Genomic DNA, 18,388 nt, shown 5'->3' with positions numbered 1-18,388 from the left:
GGAACCAGAAAACATGTCCTTAGAATGTTATTCATTCAGGGCTGGGCAGTGGCTCACACCTGTAATCCTAGCACTTTGGGAGGCCGAGGTGGGTGGATCTCCTGAGATCAGGAGTTTGAGACCAGCCTGACCAATGTGGTAAAACCCCGTCTCTACTAAAAATACCAAATTAGCTGGGTGTGGTGGCACATGCCTGTAGTCCCAGCTGCTTGGGAGGCTGAGGCAGGAAAATTGCTTGAACCCGGGAGGCTGAGGTTGCAGTGAGCCAAGATCACACCACTGCACTCCAGCCTGGGCAATGAGAGCGAAACTCCATCTCAAAAAAAAAAAAAAAAAAAAAAAAAAAAGGATGTTATTCATTTAGGATTTTCATGGGTGGATTAAAGATTAGCAGCTCAGGATGATTGAGATGGCTGCTGAGAAAAATTACTGGAAGGTCTAAAGCAATGTGTCCAATAGACATATAAAGCAACCTGCAAATATGAGGTTATAAAAGCATACATATTATGTGCTTTTAAATTTTCTAGTAGTTATATATATTTTTTTTAAAAAGCAAGTGGAATCCAGTGAAATTAATTTTGGAAATTTACTTTACCCATATATCCAAAGTATTATTAGTATAACTGCAACAGGCATTAAATGTCATGAAGAATTATGCAGACCTTTTACATTACGTTCTGTGTTCTGTACTGTCTTTTTTTTTTTTTTTTTTTTTTTTTGAGACAGGTTCACACTCTGTTGCCCAGGCTGGAGTGCAGTGGTGCGATCTTGGCTCACTGCAACCTCCGCCTCACGGGTTCAAGTGATTCTCCCACCTCAGCCTCATGCGTAGCTGGGAACTATAGGCACATGCCACCATGCGCAGCCAATTTTTGTATTTTCAGTAGAGATGAGGTTTCGCCGTGTTGGCCAGGCTGCTCTTGAACTCCTGACCTCAGGTGATCTGCCCTCCCTGGTCTCCCAAAGTGCTGGGATTACAAACATGAGCAGCCACGTCCAGCCTTATACTAACTCTTTGAAACCAAGCATGTGTTTTACATTTACAACACATCTCAATTTAGACAAGCTGCCTTTCAAGTGCTTGATAGGCACATGTGGCCAGTGGCTCCTGTATTGGACAGTGCTGGTCTAAGTATTTTGTTGACTCCTTCAGCTTCAAAGAAGCAATACCATTTACAGAAACCAAAAATAAGTCCCTGAAAGGAATCCTTCTCTGCATTAGGGGCACAGCCTGTGCTGTTGGTACTTTAGCTTTCATTAACAGCTTCACTCTCTGGTCACAGTACCCATTTTTAAAATTATTATTATTATTATTATTATTTTGAGACGGAGTCTTGCTCTGTTGCTCTGGTTGGAATGCAGTGATGTGATCTGCTCTCTGCAACCTCTGCCTCCTGGGTTCAAGTGGTTCTTATGCCACAGCCACCTGAGTAGCTGGGATTACAGGCGTGAGCCACCACGCCCGGCCTCAGCACCAATAATAGCTGCTGCGATGTATTTATTCTCACAAAGCACAAGTGGAGCTTTTTGTCTTTGACTCCTAGCACTAAGCATCAAAGGGCAAATGCAATTCAGCAGTCTTACATTCATCATTCTGACTGGGGAAGGTGAAGACCCACATTTGCTTGAAACTGATCTCTGGCGCATTTTCAAGGAATTCTGACAGTGTGTCTTTAGATGGTGCTGTTGCTGTGTTTATCATTATTCCCCACTAGCCAAAGTGACAAATGTCCAGATGTTTCCACATGTTCAAAGTTTAAAAACTTACTTAAAGGAAAATTTTATTTGGCTTTTCTTAGGGTGAAGACCTGGAAAATATGTCCTTGGTTGGTAATTTTAGAAAAAGATGGCATAATTTTTATTTTCAAAGATAGCTATACCAAACACCTTGTTTGGAAAGGTTGATTAAGGTTGAGTTGGACACTTTTAGGGATGCTAGAGGGAAACTGAAGGTATTTAATATGAATTGGATACTTTGTCTTACTACTTCCCAGAAAGGCAATTCCCCCCGCAACCATGTAATTTTCTAAAGACTTGAAGGAAGGTGGCCAAGCATCACAAACTCAGTAGGAAGAACAAGAAAAGCAGTCACTTCTTGTAAGTGACTTGAAACTGTAGTTTTAGAAAATGAAGATTAGTCTTTCAAAACAAAATAGAAGGGATGAGTTTAGTGTGTGTGTGTGTGCATGCATGTGTGTCTGTTTTAATGGTAAGAACGTGTGTGTGTGCATGCGTGCATGTGTGTGTGTGTTTTAATGGTAAGAACCAATCTTTAGTAGAAGTAAGAATGGGAGAAACAGTTCTTCCATTTATTTCCTGGTCTTTTTTTGTTTTTGTTTTTGAGACGGAGTTTTGCTCTTGTTGCCCAGGCTGGAGTGCAATGGTGTGATCTCGGCTCACTGCAAACTCTTCCTCCTGGGTTCTGGTGAGTCTCCTGCCTCAGCCTCCCGAGTAGCTGGGATTACAGGCGTCAGCCACCATGCCCGGCTAATTTTTGTATTTTTAATAGAGACGGCGTTTCATCACATTGGCCAGGCTGGTCTCGAACTCCTGACTTCAGGTGATCGCCTGCTTTGGCCTCCCAAAGTGCTGGGATTACAGTCGTGAGCCACTGTGCCTGGCCAATTTCCTGATCTTTTTACTGTCCTGTGTCATTAATGATTAGTGAACAACTTTTGAGACATCACACTGCCCAAGATATTTACATTTTCACTGGCGTATAGTCTTAAGATAAAAACTGCTGAGCTCTGCCAACCCAGCAACAGTAGACAATATGGAAGCACTGCTCCAATATGGAGTAAAACTGAATGGGTCCCAGTGGCTGTAGCCTATATTATTGAAAACAGCAAATTCATAAGCAGAGGTTTTATTTTTATTTTAATTTTTTTGAGATGGGGTTTTGCTCCGTTGCCCAGGCTGGAGTGCAGTGGCATGATCACAGCTCCCTGTGTCTGTGACCTCCTGTGCTCAGGTGATCCTCCTACCTCAGCATTCTGAGTATTTGGGATCACAGATGTGCACCACCATGCCTGGCTAATTTATTTTTTGTAGAGATAGCGTCTCCCTATGTTGCCCAGGCTGGTCTCGAACTCCTGGTCTCAAGAGATCCTCCCTCCTTGGCCTCCCAAAGTGCTGGGATTATAGGCGTGAGCCATTGTGCCCAACCATAAGCAGACATTTTAAGTATTTATTTACTATATTAAAAATCTTGGCTAAATGGCACTTTAAAATCTGTATACGGTAATTTTGGAGAATCATGCTGATAAATTCCTGTGAATTCTTTAAATTAGATTTTTATGTGGATTTATTGTGCTGAAAACACAAGATAACATTTGAGAATTTACTTGAAGCTCCTCTCCTGATTTTGGAATATCCTGTAATCTGAAAACAATTTGGGCCAGGCACGGTGGCTCACGCCTGTAATCCCAGCACCTTGGGAGGCTGAGGCAGGCGGATCACCTGAGGTTGGGAGTTCGAGACCAGCCTGACCAACATGGTGAAACCTCATCTCTACTAAAAATACAAAATTAGCCGGGTGTGGTGGTGCATGCCTGTAATCCCAGCTACTCAGAGGCTGAGGCAGGAGAATCACTTGAACCCAGGAAGTGGAGGTTGCGGTGAGCCAAGATTGTGCCATTGCACTTCAGCCTGGGCAACAAGAGTGAAACTCCATCTCAAAAGAAAAAAAAAATTGAATTTGATATTATGTATAGCTTTAAAATTATGTAGCTAATGTTTATTTACCATAATAGGTATTTAAATAAACACTGAAGTTACCAGATAGTTAGAAAATGATCCTTTTGATGGCAGGTAAAAATAAAGGTGTACAAACAAGGGGAAATAGGTCTGGGGTTAAAATCTAAATAAACATTTGCTTATAATAGCTTTATGTTGTCACTGCCTCTCTAACCAAGGCAGTACTTAAACTACCATGACTGCTAGTCACAAATACTAGGTAGATACAGAGGAAGTTCAAGTTAAAAGACACAGCCCCTTCTCACAAGCAACTTGGAACCTGGAAAAGTTTTTTGGAGAAATGACAAATTTGTGGTCACTGATGAAAAATATCTTATGCAGGTTTTGAGAAGCTATTTACCAAAGAACCATTGTTGTTCTTGAGTAAAATTAATTGGATTATGGATGAAGGGGACAAATTTATAGTTTCTATTAACTCCTTACAAGAGGTGCATACAACATAATCTCTCTTGCATCGACATCCGTGTTAAAGTGAATTTCATCAGAAGACACATTTCTTACTGATTTTTAGACATTACTTTTCCTGTGCACATGCAGTTCACTCCAACTGGCCAACCATTTGCTTTCCTCTAGTTAAAAATATTTTTTTTTAGAAATAATTTTTAATTATATAAGATATACACAAATGCGTTTTCAGATAAAACAAAAATCCCATTTCCCTTTCCCACTACCATCCTGCTATTTTTGTCAGCTTGGTACGCATCCTTCCAGGTACTTTAGTATTGACACATATATTGGAACTTACTGAACTTACAGATAAGAGGTGATTGTGTGTTTTGTTGTTGCTTTTTTCTCATTTAAATAAATGGAATTCATATTGTATGCATTGCCTTACTGGAAAAAAACTTAACATTGTCCTAGAGACCTTTCAGCTTTAGTGCATATATGTGATTGTTTAAATGTGTATTTAGATACATTAAATTAAAATGAATATTTACTTCCTTGGTTACTCAGGTACTCAGTAGCTACATGTGACTAATCATCACCATATTGGATAGCATACATAAAGAACATTTTCATAATTGCAGGAATTTCTATTAATGCTGATATATAGCTACTTTATTCTTTTTATACAGTATTTTATAATATGGTTGCACCATAATTTATGTAATCGTTTCTCTACTGAAGACATATTTGCTTATTTCTGGTAATTTTCTATCATCAACAATGCTCTGTTTGGAAATGTTTCCTTAGACACTGAGAAGCAGAATTCCTATAGGAATGAATATGGCCAGTCTAAATTTAAAAAATTATTTCCAGATTGCCTTCTCAGTGGGTCTACCAGTTTACATTTCTCACCAGTGGTGTTGGAGAGAATAGTTTTCCCTACCATTACTGGCACTGGGTACATAAACTGTAAACATATTTGCATGCCGTCGAGTGAAATATTTCATTTTATGGTAGAGTGCTCTGATCACTATTGAGGTCCAACATATCTCTTTACTGGTAATGTTTATTCTTGTTCTAGCTTTTGACAAATTTTCTTTTATTCTATCTCTTTTTTGTATTGATTCTATAAAAGATATTTATGTATTTTTGATATTAAATCTTTGTAATATATGTTGCAACTACACCCCCCTCACTTGTCATTTGTTTTTTGTTTATGGTATCTTTGATTACTTATGGTGCCTTGAAGAAGTTTTAAAATTTGAAGTATTCTACTTAATAATCAGTCTTTTACTTCATGCTTTCGCATTTTATATTTTCTTTACGAAGCCTTTTTGTATCCCTAAGTTATATGCCCACTTTCCTATATCTTTTTACAATCCTTTTGTAAAGGTTTATTTTACCTTACGTTTAGATTTCTAATCCATTTCCTTCTCTTGTTTTCAATTTGACAAACTCTTTTAAGGCCTAGCTTAAACATTTTCTTTTCCTCTGTTCACCTTCTCTTTACCACCTTGATTATGGTCTTTTTCACTGTTGTTTTGTTTTGTTTGTTGTTTTTGTTGTTGTTGTTGTTTGAGATGGAGTCTTGCTCTGTTGCCAGGCTGGAGTGCGTTGGGGCGATCTTGGCTCAGATCTTGGCTCACAGCAACCTCCGACTCCCTGGTTCATGCCGTTCTCCTGCCTCAGTCTTCCGAGTAGCTGGGATTACAGGCACGTGCCACCACGCCCAGCTAATTTTTGTATTTTTAGTAGAGATGGAGTTTCACCGTGTTGTTCAGGATGGTCTCGATCTCCTGACCTCGTGATCCGCCCGCCTCAGCCTCCCAAAGTGCTGGGATTATCGGCGTGAGCCACTGGGATTATAGGCCACCACACCCAGCCCACTATTGAAGATACAAATATATCACTCTGTACAAATACTGTATAACAGAAATGTAATGCAGGCCTCAAATGCAAGTCACATATGTAATTTCAAAATTTTGAGTGGCCATATTTAAAAAAGTAAAAAGAAACAGGTGAAATTAATTTTAACTTTTTTTTACTCAATATGTCTAAAATTATGGTCATATCAACATGTAATAAGTATAAAATGTTAGTAATGAGAATTTTTTTCCTAGTGTGTTTTTATACTTCAGGACATTTCCAACTGGACTAGTCTCATATCAGTTGCCCAGTAGCCACATGAGGCTAGTGTCTACTCTGTTGAATAGTATACCTCTATACACATGAGTTTCTATGTTATCTTCCCCATTTTACTGTCGTCTCCTCAAGGAGAGAAATAGTTCATTTGTCTTTTTATCCAAGTTTTATTCAAACTCTCAGTGTTCAGTATTATGATATGTTTGGGAAAAGCTAAAAGCTAAAATGTCTTTGGGTGACATCAATGGAAGAATAATTTGCAGAAGAGGGAGATGATGATACTGTTCTGTTTACTGGACATACCGTCCCCTTATTATTATGCTTGGTCCTAGGATCCATGCTTTGGAAAGGCATTGTTATATTAGAAAAAACTCTGAAAAAAGTGATTAGTGGCCGGGCGCGGTGGCTCACGCCTGTAATCCCAGCACTTTGGGAGGCCCAGATGGGCAGATCACGAGGTCAGGAGATTGAGACTATCCTGGCTAACATAGTGAAACCCTGTCTCTACTAAAAATACAAAAAATTAGCCAGGTGTGGTGGCGGGTGCCTGTAGTCCCAGTTATTCGGGAGGCTGAGGCAGGAGAATGGCATGAACCCGGGAGGCAGAGCTTGCAATGACCTGAGATCGTGCCACTGCACTCCAGCCTGGGCGACAGAGCAAGACTCCGTCTCAAAAAAAAAAAAAAAAACAAAAACCAAAGTGATTAGTTTGATAAGGTGTCATTCAGTCATGCCATATGAGGAATGACTGTAGCCTTGATGGTGCTTCGCTTGGGACTGGGGAAGTACGGATGGGCATGTGTGAGAGAGCATAATCTTCAAAGGCTTGAAGGGCTGTTAAAAGCAGGAATGAGTCTTTGTAGCTCTAGGAGTAGAACTAAGGTCAATAAGTAGAAATAAAAATGACCAGATCTTGGGTGAACGTTAGGAAGGAATTCCCAACCATATGATGCCTGAAAATGAATCGGTCTATCTCACCACTAAGGAATTGGCCTACATTGGAGGTGTTCTAGCAGATTGCCTTTTCATGATAGATGGCAAAAGACCTCTAGCCTCATATGGGTTAGGGGTTTAGATAAAATGACTTCCAAAGATCCTTCTGTCCTTGACGTACTGTGATTCTATGAGATCATACCTGGGAGCATATTTGAGTTCTTTAGAAAAATGTGCCACCAAATTGTAGAAAATTTATGCGAAGATATTTGGGTCTGGATGCTTGGATTTACTTTTATCTCTCTTTATGAGGTTCCGAAACAATCACATTAGATTTATACGTTTTCTGTAAGCTTTGTCACTGAAAAAACTTCATATTATAAAAATATTTCAATCACTGAGTTTATTCTACATTGTTCACTACCTTTAGTTACTTTCTAATGTCTTCTGGCTGATTCAGAGATTCTGGGCTTCTCAGACCTTACTTGGAAAGGTCTGATAAGACCAAATTTAAAATGCTATATATGTGATGATTCAGTTCTTTAGAAGGGTTGCCAGTTTGTGGTGTACGGTAAACACTTGGATTACTAAATATTCTAGTGAAGATAAGCACTTTTCATTTGCATCTTTTTTTCTTCTGAGAATCTCAAATACCTTAAAGATAAGCAGAAATTCATAAACTACATTCATTCTGAAAACTTTTATATTAATATTCAGCAAGTGATCTTTAATATTGAGCTAGGAACTTGTGGCCCTGGTGTGTTATTTTCAAATAACTAGAAACTTATATTGTCAAATGATGATTTTTATCTTTGAAGCAAGGATTTTGATTTTGTTTTGGTTTTATAGCTTATTTTCAAAGTTAAGAAACGCAAGAAAGGGTGTTAATATATTTCCTTCAGGAAAGGTCTTGGTTGGTAAAATATGTAAAAGTACAAACTCCTGAATTCGCCATCATTTCCTGATGGATTTGTAAAAATTTTTCTCCCCAATCTAATGTATTTGTTTGTATACTAACTTCCACACAGGGCTATGGAACACACCTGATGAATCATTTGAAAGAATATCACATAAAGCATGACATCCTCAACTTCCTCACATATGCAGATGAATATGCAATTGGATACTTTAAGAAACAGGTTGGTTTCTCACCGCGCAACACTGTTTTGTCATTCCTTTTCTTAATATGTTCTCAGGTAGCATTCTTCCAAATAAGTTTCTCCCCCAGTGTTTTCTGCTTATAAGAACAGGCATTTGTTTTACAAGCCTTATGTCAAAAATAAGCTTCAGCCTGGATTAGAGAGTGTCACTAGCACATAGTAAGTACTGAATAACTATTTGTCGAGAGAATGAATGAATGTCACCTGTCAGTGAGGTATAATATTGCATCCTAACATTCTAAAATATGGTTTCTACTAAGAAATTCCCAGTCCTGGAATTTGGTGGGTAGCATTCTCTGTGAATGAGAAAAACATTCAGTTTCTGGAAGGCCTCCATTTATGACAGCAGAGAGGAAATCCTGGAGTTTATAAAAACCTGCAAACAGTCCTGATTCTACAGCACATAGTGGGCTGGGAGCTTGGCTGTCATCTTTGCAGTTCCTTCCTTTCTCCGTTCCTCCCTTCCTTTCTTTTTTTTGAGACAGGGTCTTACTTTGGTGCCTACGCTGAGACTGCAGTGGTGCAGTCTCAGTTCACCGCAGCCTTGACCTCCTGGGCTCAGGTGATTCTCCCACCTCAGCCTCCCAAGTAGCTGTGACTACACACAGCTAAGTTTTTGTATTTTTAGTAGAGACAGGGTTTTGTCGTGTTACCCAGGCTGGTCTCGAGCTCCTGGACTCAAGCAATCCACCCGCCTCGGCCTCCCTAAGTGCTGGGATTATAGGCGTGAGCCACCTCACCAGGCCTCTGTCCTAGCAGTTTCTTACCAGAAGTTTTCAGCGCAGGCCAGGTGCAGTGGCTCATGCCTGTAGTCCTAGTACTTTGGGAGGCCAGGGCAGGAGGATTGCTGTGCTCAGGAGTTTGCAACAGCCTGGGCAACATAGTGAGAACTTGTCTCTCTTTAAATAAGTCTTAAAATAAGTTTTCAGCTCAGCTTTTTGAGGACTATTCTTTGACTGCATATTATTTTTAATAGTGATTTATAATTCCTAAACATTTTCATTTACTTTTCTGACTATAAAAGTAATGTATAATCATTGTAGAAAATGTAATAAAGCAAAAGAAGGAAAGAAAAATGGCTTGTAATTCTATCACCCAAAGAAATTTACTGTTAATGCTTTGATTTTTTTATGTTAAAATTTTTTATTTTTCCTCTCAGCTCATACCTATGCTGTTAATGCTTTGACATAAATCTTTTTAGTATTTTTTTCTGTGTGTATATAAATATAAAAGTTGGTTCCTACTGTGTATATAATAATTTTGATGGTTTCCTAGGATTTTATTGTAGAAATAGAAAATAATTTCTTTAACCAGTACATTTTTGGCTATTTAGGTGTTTCTTGTAGGTAATGTGCATGTGTATGGGTGTGTGTTTGTGCACATGTTTTGCCCTCATTGATGGTAATTTGCTTAGAATAAATCTCTAGAAGTAGAGTTGCTTCCAGACATTTTTAAGGTTTTTGTAATGTGTTGCTAAATATTTTAAAAATTTCCATTTTTGTCAGCAGTGTATAAGGGGATCAGGAAAGGAGTTGGTAACTGAAAAAAAATTTACCACTTTTCCAGATAATAAATTGTATATGTTTGAATTTATTTATGTGAACTTTGATTTATTTTTCCATGTTTATCAATTCTTCGTATTTGTTCTTTTTTTGGATTGCTAATTCATTTTCTTTTGTCTCTTTTTCTATAAAAATGTTTAGTTGTACATCGATTTATGAGAACTATTAGTATATAACTATATTAACCTTGGATAATATTTGTTTCAACATTGCTTGTGGCTTTTTCTTTAAATCTTCAGAATGTTAAAGATTTTATTACATAAAATCTTTGACTTGTTTCTGTTTGGATTTTGTTTGTTTGTTTGCTTTGAGACAGAGTCTTACACTGTCACCCAGGCTGGAGTGCTGTGGCATGATCATAGCTCACTGCAGCCTCAACCTCCTCGGCTCAGGCGATCTTCCTGCCTCAGCCACCTGAGTAGTTGTGACCTTAGGTGCATGCCACCATGCCCAGCAATTTTTTTTTTAATCATTTGTAGAGATGGTAGGGGGTTGGGAGGGAATCTTGCTATGTTGCCTGGGCTGGTCTTGAACTCTTGGACTCAAGTGATCCTCCTGCCTCAGTCTCCCAAAGTGCTGAGATTATAGGCATGAGCCACTGCACCCAGCCAGACTTTTTTTTTTTTTAATGTGTTCTTATGTAATTAGAAAGCTTTTTGTGCTCTGAAGACGGATAAATAATCTCCTATTTATTATCTTCTCACTGTTTGAGATGCATTTTAACTTTTATGGTAAAACTCACTGAGAACTTAATTGGATTGTTTCACTGAGGTCTTGAGCATCAGCTTTCCTCAGCTGTAACTGTAGTGCAAAGCATGCGATCTCAGCTATGGTTCTTAAATGACTTGTCTGTAGTCCTCTTTGAGGATGATGGCAATAATTGGAAAATAAATTTTTGTTGAAAGATGAGGCAGTGAACTGCTGGTGATGGTGCTGAAGTTGAAGAAATTTTCTGCAAATAACTGAAATAGATACTTAAGGAAAATAATGTTTATATTATAAATATATTATTTATAATTTTGAATATATACTCTGAAGCAGTCTGTTATTATGGCTTAAAGTATGTAAATGAGTATATTACAAAACATTAATGTCATTGAAACAACCACACATTGTGACTGTCTGGAATTTTTTTGCCTGCAAAGAAAGGATTTCATTTCCTCTGAAACATTAAGTTTCTAATCACTTTATTTTTTTGACCATCTTTTCTTTGATAATTTAGATCAATGTTAGTTATTGATTTGTTGAGAATCCTGGGGACCCCCTCACCACTTTGGGAGAAATTTGCAACGGTCATATTTAATTATGTAATTCAATACAAAATTAAGCCTAATTTTTACTTAATACCTGTTTCTGTTTTAAACCTTTTAATATTTCTTGCATTTTATTAGGGCCATTTAAAAAATGTTGTCTTGCTTCCTATTTACACAGTTAGATTTCTGGTGTTTTTGAACTTCATGGGTGGTTTTAAGCTAATCCTCTTCAGCATAGTACAATGAGAACTTCAAAGAAGCTTGTCTTGATTCCTCACACAGTGCCTGGAACATAGTTAGCACTCAGTAGATATTTGGTACATGGTGTTCATATGAATGAATGTACTTGCTTTTCAGGGTTTCTCCAAAGAAATTAAAATACCTAAAACCAAATATGTTGGCTATATCAAGGATTATGAAGGAGCCACTTTAATGGGATGTGAGCTAAATCCACGGATCCCTTACACAGAATTTTCTGTCATCATTAAAAAGCAGAAGGAGGTAAGCAGGTGCTTGACTCATTTATCTTCTGTACAGGCCAGTCTTAGCTGGGGTGGGTTGCATTTCCTTGGGTGCTGTGTGTATGTGTTTACTGGATAGCAAACTCTCAGTTTGCTGTGTGTTATATAGATTTCTTCTCTCTTTTTTGACACAGAGTCTCTCTGTCACCTAGACTGGAGTGCAGTGGCATTATCTCACTATAATTTCTGCCTCCTGGGCTCAAGCAATCCTCGTACCTCAGCCTCCCGAGTAGCTAAGATTACAGGCGTGTGCTACCATGCCCAGCCAATTTTTCTTATTTTTAGTGGAGACAGCGTTTCACCATGTTGGCCAGGCTGGTCTCGAACTCCTGACCTCAAGTGATCCACCCGCCTTGGCCTCCCACAGTGTTGGGATTACAGGTGTGAGCCATCGCGCCTGGCCATAGATTTCTTCTTTAAAGGTATCCTTGATCTGTTTCCTTTCTCGGTTACCATTTCTACAACAGTCATTACTTTTTAAATTTGTGTAAAATACAAAATGTGTAAAATATGGTGACATATTTTAACTTCACCTTCAAGCCATTTTACATTCTGGCCTCAATTATCGTTCCCACTCTTATGTCTTTACTTTCATCTCCAAATACTCCAAGTACATCTATTTACTATTCTCCAAAGTGTCTTTGTCCATTAACCACCCCCTTCACTCAGCACACACATAAATCAAACCATTTCAGCGTGTGTTCCAGTTCCTCTTCTGAACTTCTCTAGCAGCAGTTTGATCCACCTATTTGAATTTCAATTATTCATCTTACATAGACATTTACCTTACTGTATATTAATCTCTGCTTTTTCATTGCAAGTTCTGAAGACTTATCCTTCTAGGTATTAAGTGATATGTTATCTGCTATTGAGGTGACTTTTTTATGCATATGAATGAAAAGAGAAGCAGTAAAAGGGGAAGGTTGATAGAGTTGAATACATAATAATTGTAAATTTTCTAAGGCAGAAAAAAAAAAACACTCATGATGAAAAGAACAGAACTGAGGAGTCCACAAAGGCCATTTATTGAAAGAAAGAACTTTGTGTGTTAAGTCCAGGATCACCTCCTGGCTGCCCCCAGTTGGGTGGAGTTTGCAGCTGTGTCATCCCACATCAATTCCACTTGATACTTCTGTTATTCATTTAGTGCACTTTTCTCTAACAAATAGCTAAGGAGGACATCTGTCTTATACCCATCTTTGTTTCTGGTTTCTACTAACCTCCTTAATCCCAGTTCTTAGTTTTTTGTCAGGCATTATCTACGTAACAGCCCTAAAGCTTTTTACACAGTGTCTGGTGTGCATAGTAGTTACTCATTAAGTATTTTTCTTTTACTTAAAGTGGCTCAGTCTTGTTCTTATGTTTCCTGGGGAAGTGAGCAAAGGCTTTTTTTTTTTTTTTTTTGAAAATACAAACAACTTTTGTTGCTTTTTGTTCAAAGACGTCAGCCTAAGAGAGAATTCCAAGTAGGCACTTGGAAGAGTTAATAAAGCACAGCAGGCTCCTCTCTCTCCCTGTCTCTCTGAAGAGCTGGCTTTCCTCATTGTTCTCTCTGGAGCTTAATGAGCAGGTCTGGATTCAGCAGCACATCGTTCCGCATTAGAGGCTGCTGGCCAACTAAAGCCATCACCCCGCTGTCAGCTGCTCTTTCCTCATTCCTCCTCCCAGCAGCACTAATTCATCCCCACGGTGTTAGCTGAGAGCAGGATTCCCTTGGCAGAGTCTGCAAATTCACATTGTACATGATCTGTTGGCCCTTCAAACCTACAGGGGAACGCCAGAAGCGCAGAGCTATTTTAGATGGCTAACAAAGCAGTCAACTTTTTAGACGCCAAGGCTCCCTCCCCATTCTTTTTTCTCCTCTCCTCCCCCTCTGCCTCCAGCCTTCCCTCACACATTCCATTGAATGGGTGATGAAGGTTTGGAGATCTTAACCTAGTTTTTTAAAAAGCTATCTGAGGTCACATCAATAAAAATATATTTGGATTCATGTAGTATTTTTTTCCACAGAATTCAGTTGATTTTTTATAAGTATTATTTACTCCAACTGTGAAAAACCCCTCAAGGAAGGTAGGGATTTATGGTGGCAGCAAAGAAACAGTGAATATTCTGAGGCATTTCCTAGCCCCTAAAAGTATATAGGAGCAGAATAAGTTGTAGTTGTCATTAGGAGAGAGAGAGAGAGAAAACTAGTATAGTTGGACAGGTGGACTAAGAGTGGAGAGTTAAGTGCTACTTTGTGAGTGTTGACTTCAAGGGAAAGGTAGGATCTGTAGGGGCCTCATGTCACCTGACATGGCTTTGTGGGAGATTTGTTTTGAACTGGGCAGCCTGATAATGAAATCTGCATTAGCAGAGGCTCAGAGTCCAGTGTAAACACATTTGTGGACACATGAACAGGTAGGACCATTGTTATGTCGGTGATGAAGGCACTATTTGAGAAAGTGCGAATAGGCTATGAGCAAGCATAATTGGGCATATATGTGCCTCTGTGTGTGTGTGTGTGTGTGTGTGTGTGTACATACATATACCTATGTACATGTATGTGTGGATAGGCTGGGTGGTGGGTGGGGGGATAAATTCTTAAATCTTAATCTACATGTGACAATATAAGGAGATGGGGTTGGAGAAGCCAAAGTAAGGATGGGGAAACTCAATGCAATTTTTTTATAAGGAGACATGCGAAGACTGGGTGATGTATTGGAGATGGGCAACTACTCCACTGAAATTTTCTGCTTTGGGAGACCCTAAAACTGACAGCAGTAGATGATAGGACTGAGCTATGGACTTCAGGAGAAGAAGATGAGGACATACTTTCATTTGGAAGGCATTGGTTTTTATGGTCATGGTAGGGAGTTGAAGTGAAGATATTTTCTAGGGAGGTGAAGTTAATACACTAGAACCCAATGAAAATATCTCCTTTCTGAGATGCAAGTCAAAACCACAATGCGATACCATCTCACACCAGTCAGAATGGCTATTATTAAGAAGTTAAAAAAATAACAGATGTTGGCAAAGCTGTGGAGAAAAGGGAATGCTTATATACCCTTGGTGGGAATGCATATTAGTTCAGCCCCTGTGGAAAGCAGTTTGGAGATTTCTCAAAGAATTAAAAGTAGAATTACCATTCCACACAGCAATCCTATTACTGAGCATATACCCGAAGGAAAATAAATTGTTCTTACAAAAAGATACATGTGCTCTTATGTTCATTGCAGCGCTATTCACAATAACAAAGACATGGAATCAATCCAGGTGCCCATCAAAGGTAGATTGGATAAAGAAAATGTAGTACATATACACCGTGAAATATTATGCAGCCATAAAAAAGAACAAAATCATGTCCTTTGCAACAGTGTGGGTTTAGCTGGGGCCATTATCCTAAGCAGATTAACACAGGAACAGAAAACAAAATACTGCATGTTTTCTGTTATAAGTGGGAGCTGAACATTGGGTATACATGGTCACAAAGATGGGAACAGTAGACACTGGGGTTTCCAAAAGAGGCAAGAGAGGGAGAGGAGTAAGGGTTGAAAAACTACCTGTCAGGTACTGTGCTCACTACTTGGGCAGTGGGATCATTAGAAGCCCAAACCTCAGCATCACACAGTATACCCATAATACCCCCTGTATCTAAAATGAAAACAATAAATTAAAATTAAAAAAGATCTCTTCTCCATACTGATTACTGGAGGTACAGAGAGCTTAGGACGCCTCCCATTCCCATTAACAGTCACTTCTCAGGAGCCCACAATCTTTAAGGTGCTACATGAGGTGTGTGGAAGCCATCTGTAGGTCATTGCGTTTGAGTCTCTTGGTGAAGAGAAGGAAACTTTTCAAATTGAAGCAGTCTTCAGCATATTCTCTGAAGTTGTCGATTTAAGAGATTGCCCTTGGGATTCTTTTTTTTTTTTTTTTTGAGATGGAGTCTCACTCTGTCTCACCCAGGCTGGAGTGCAGTGGCATGATCTTGGCTCACTGCAGGCTCCGCCTCCCGGGTTCGCGCCATTCTCCTGCCTCAGCTTCCCTAGTAGCTGGGACTACAGGCGCCCATCACCATGCCTGGCTAATTTTTTGTATTTTTTAGTAGAGAGGGGGTTTCACTGTGTTAGCCAGGATGGTCTCGATCTCCTGACCTCGTGATCTGCCTGCCTCGGCCTCCCAAAGTGCTGGGATTACAGGCGTGAGCCACTGCGCCCAGCCGGGATTCTTTTTTTTTTTTTTTTTTTTTTTAAAGATTTGAACTTATAATAAGTAAGTGGACTTAAAATAAATAAATGGAAAGCACCCATCTAGATCAGCCCTGTCAAAAGTGACAGTCACTAGCCACATGTGGCTACTGGGTACTTGATATGTGGTTAGTCAAAATTAAGGCATGCTGTAAGTATAAAATCCTCTGATTTTCTTTCTTTTCTTTCTTTCTTTCTTTTTTTAAGAGGAAGTCTTGCTCTGTCACCCAGGCTGGAGTGCAATGGCACAATCTTGGTTCACTGCAACCTCCACCTCCCAGGTTCAAGCAATTCTCCTGTCTCAGCCTCCTGTGTAACTGGGATTACAGGCGTGCACTACCATGCCCAGCTAATTTTTTGTATTTTTAGTAGAAATGGGGTTTCACCGTGTTAGCCAGGCTGGTCTTGAACTCCTCACCTCAAGCGATCCACCCACCTCGGCCTCCCAAAGTGCTGGGATTACAGGTGTGAGCCATTGCACCTGGCTAATCCTCTGATTTTCGAGTTCATATGAGTAAAGCAATGTAAAATATCTTACACTTTTTTCCAATTGTGTGTTACAATGACATTTTAGATATAATGGGTTAAATGAAATACATTATTAAAATCAATTTCCCCTGTTTCTTTTTGCCTTTTAAAAATGCGGCTAGTAGAAAAATGTAAATTACGTGAGTGGCTTGTATTATGTCTCTATTGGACAGCACTGATCTAGATTTACTAGGAATATACTTTTACTAGTCCCATTCATTTTATGAAGTTATTTGTTTAACTGTTAGGATTCCATATTCCTGCTGCAGTATTTACCAGCTGTATGTTTGAAATCAATCAGGAAGTAGATTTTTTTGTTTTCCTTTGTGAATGCAATTAGTGATTTCTATTGCTTTGTTTCATTTTTCCAAAAATTCGTTATGATATGTTTAATTTCCGGATGGGATTTTTTAGTTGTTGTTGTTGTTTTTTTTTTTTTAAAGGGGTAACCTCACTGTCTTGGAAGTAGTTACCTCAGCATATTAATAATTATTTTACAAAACAAACAAAACATCTCAAAATAGTGTGTGATGGCTCATGTCATGGTTGTGTTGCTTTAATAGATGATACTTTAAATTGCATTATTCTTTTCTTTCTTCTCATGAAAGCCTACTATTATAGAGCTGCATTTTTGATGAAGCTAGAATAGGTTGGAGCTCCAGCCTTGAAAAATTTAAATAGTAAAGCTTTGACTACTGTAGGTTTTTGGGACTTTCTGGGGCCCATTTACCTGCCGCTCTAGTCTGAAGGGAACAGTTCCTAGTTATGGGAAGTGAAGAGTTTCTGTCACTTGACTGAGTAGTGAATGCTCAGGGCTGCTTTCCTGTAATTCTGGTAGAGCCTCCTTAGAGAAGCAGGGCAAAATAATTGGCTCTTATGCTACAGATGACAAGTGGGCCCTAGGGGCTCTGTGTTTTCTCAGTATTGGCTTTTCTGGATGGCAGGGACAAGTAACTCAAAGATGTTTTTGTGAATGTCACTAAATAGACATGGTATAATATAATCTGTTTATTTCTTACCTGTTAAATAGCATTCACCCCTTTCTCCCATCTTGTTTCATAAAAAAGACTGTTTTGTTAGGAAAACATTTCATTAGGTTGGCTGACTTGAACTGTATCCATAGACTTCTTTCCCTAAACACATTTCCTTCCTGTGCTTTACAGATAATTAAAAAGCTGATTGAAAGAAAACAGGCACAGATTCGAAAAGTTTACCCTGGACTTTCATGTTTTAAAGATGGAGTTCGACAGATTCCTATAGAAAGCATTCCTGGAATTAGTATGTATAGACCTTCTTTTAAAAGCGAAATTTTTTTGTAATGCCGTGATTTGTGTTTGAAACAATTTCCAGAATGCAGTAACTTCGAAAGCTTTATTGCCCTGCCCGTCTCTGTGTTATCTCTAGTCTTTTAAGAAGGCAGCAAATGTCATCCTTTTATGTCTTCCCTACCACCCAATACAAACAAACTAAAGGGAGCTTAGATGCCCCCTTGTAATAGCCGTTAATATCCACCACTTATTAAGTCTGCCATTTGTAGCACAGTGTGAATTATTACGCATATGCAACCTTGAAAGCAGGGAATCCTATTTTATAAATGGGGAAATCGAGTTCCAAAGCAGTTAGATCATTTACTGTTAAAGGGCACATAGCCAGTAACGGTCAGAATTAGAGGCAGCCCAGTTCTGATGTCCAAACACCTTACTGTTTGCACCATGTCTCATTGCCACCATGGTTGCAACCTCCAGGATCTGCGCTTGACTAAAGTAGTTTCCTCAAATTTCTAAAAAATATTATTTGTTATGTGTGGTGGAAATCATATACCTTGTTTCATATTCCCTATTTTACAGTAGTTTTCCTAATGGTTCTTGTCTGTATGTTAGAGTTGAGTTGTAGTGGGTTAAACCATACCAAATAGTT

General features: G+C 38.8%; 1 protein-coding gene across 1 annotated transcript in view; it reads left to right on the top strand.

The window, feature by feature from the left end:
* The window catches only part of KAT2B (lysine acetyltransferase 2B), a 114,919-nt gene that overhangs the window by 89,190 nt on the left and 7,341 nt on the right, over nucleotides 1-18,388 (top strand). The window contains exons 12-14 of the mRNA XM_030812274.1: nucleotides 8,247-8,357; nucleotides 11,551-11,694; nucleotides 17,635-17,749. Of these exons, the coding sequence (XP_030668134.1) occupies nucleotides 8,247-8,357; nucleotides 11,551-11,694; nucleotides 17,635-17,749 (370 nt within the window). The remainder of the gene's footprint in view (nucleotides 1-8,246; nucleotides 8,358-11,550; nucleotides 11,695-17,634; nucleotides 17,750-18,388) is intronic.

This window comes from Nomascus leucogenys, chromosome 4 (genome assembly GCF_006542625.1).
Source record: "Nomascus leucogenys isolate Asia chromosome 4, Asia_NLE_v1, whole genome shotgun sequence".
NCBI classification, from domain to species: Eukaryota; Metazoa; Chordata; class Mammalia; order Primates; family Hylobatidae; genus Nomascus; species Nomascus leucogenys.
Note: the sequence above shows the minus strand (reverse complement) of the source record. Positions and strands in the feature narration are given on the sequence as shown.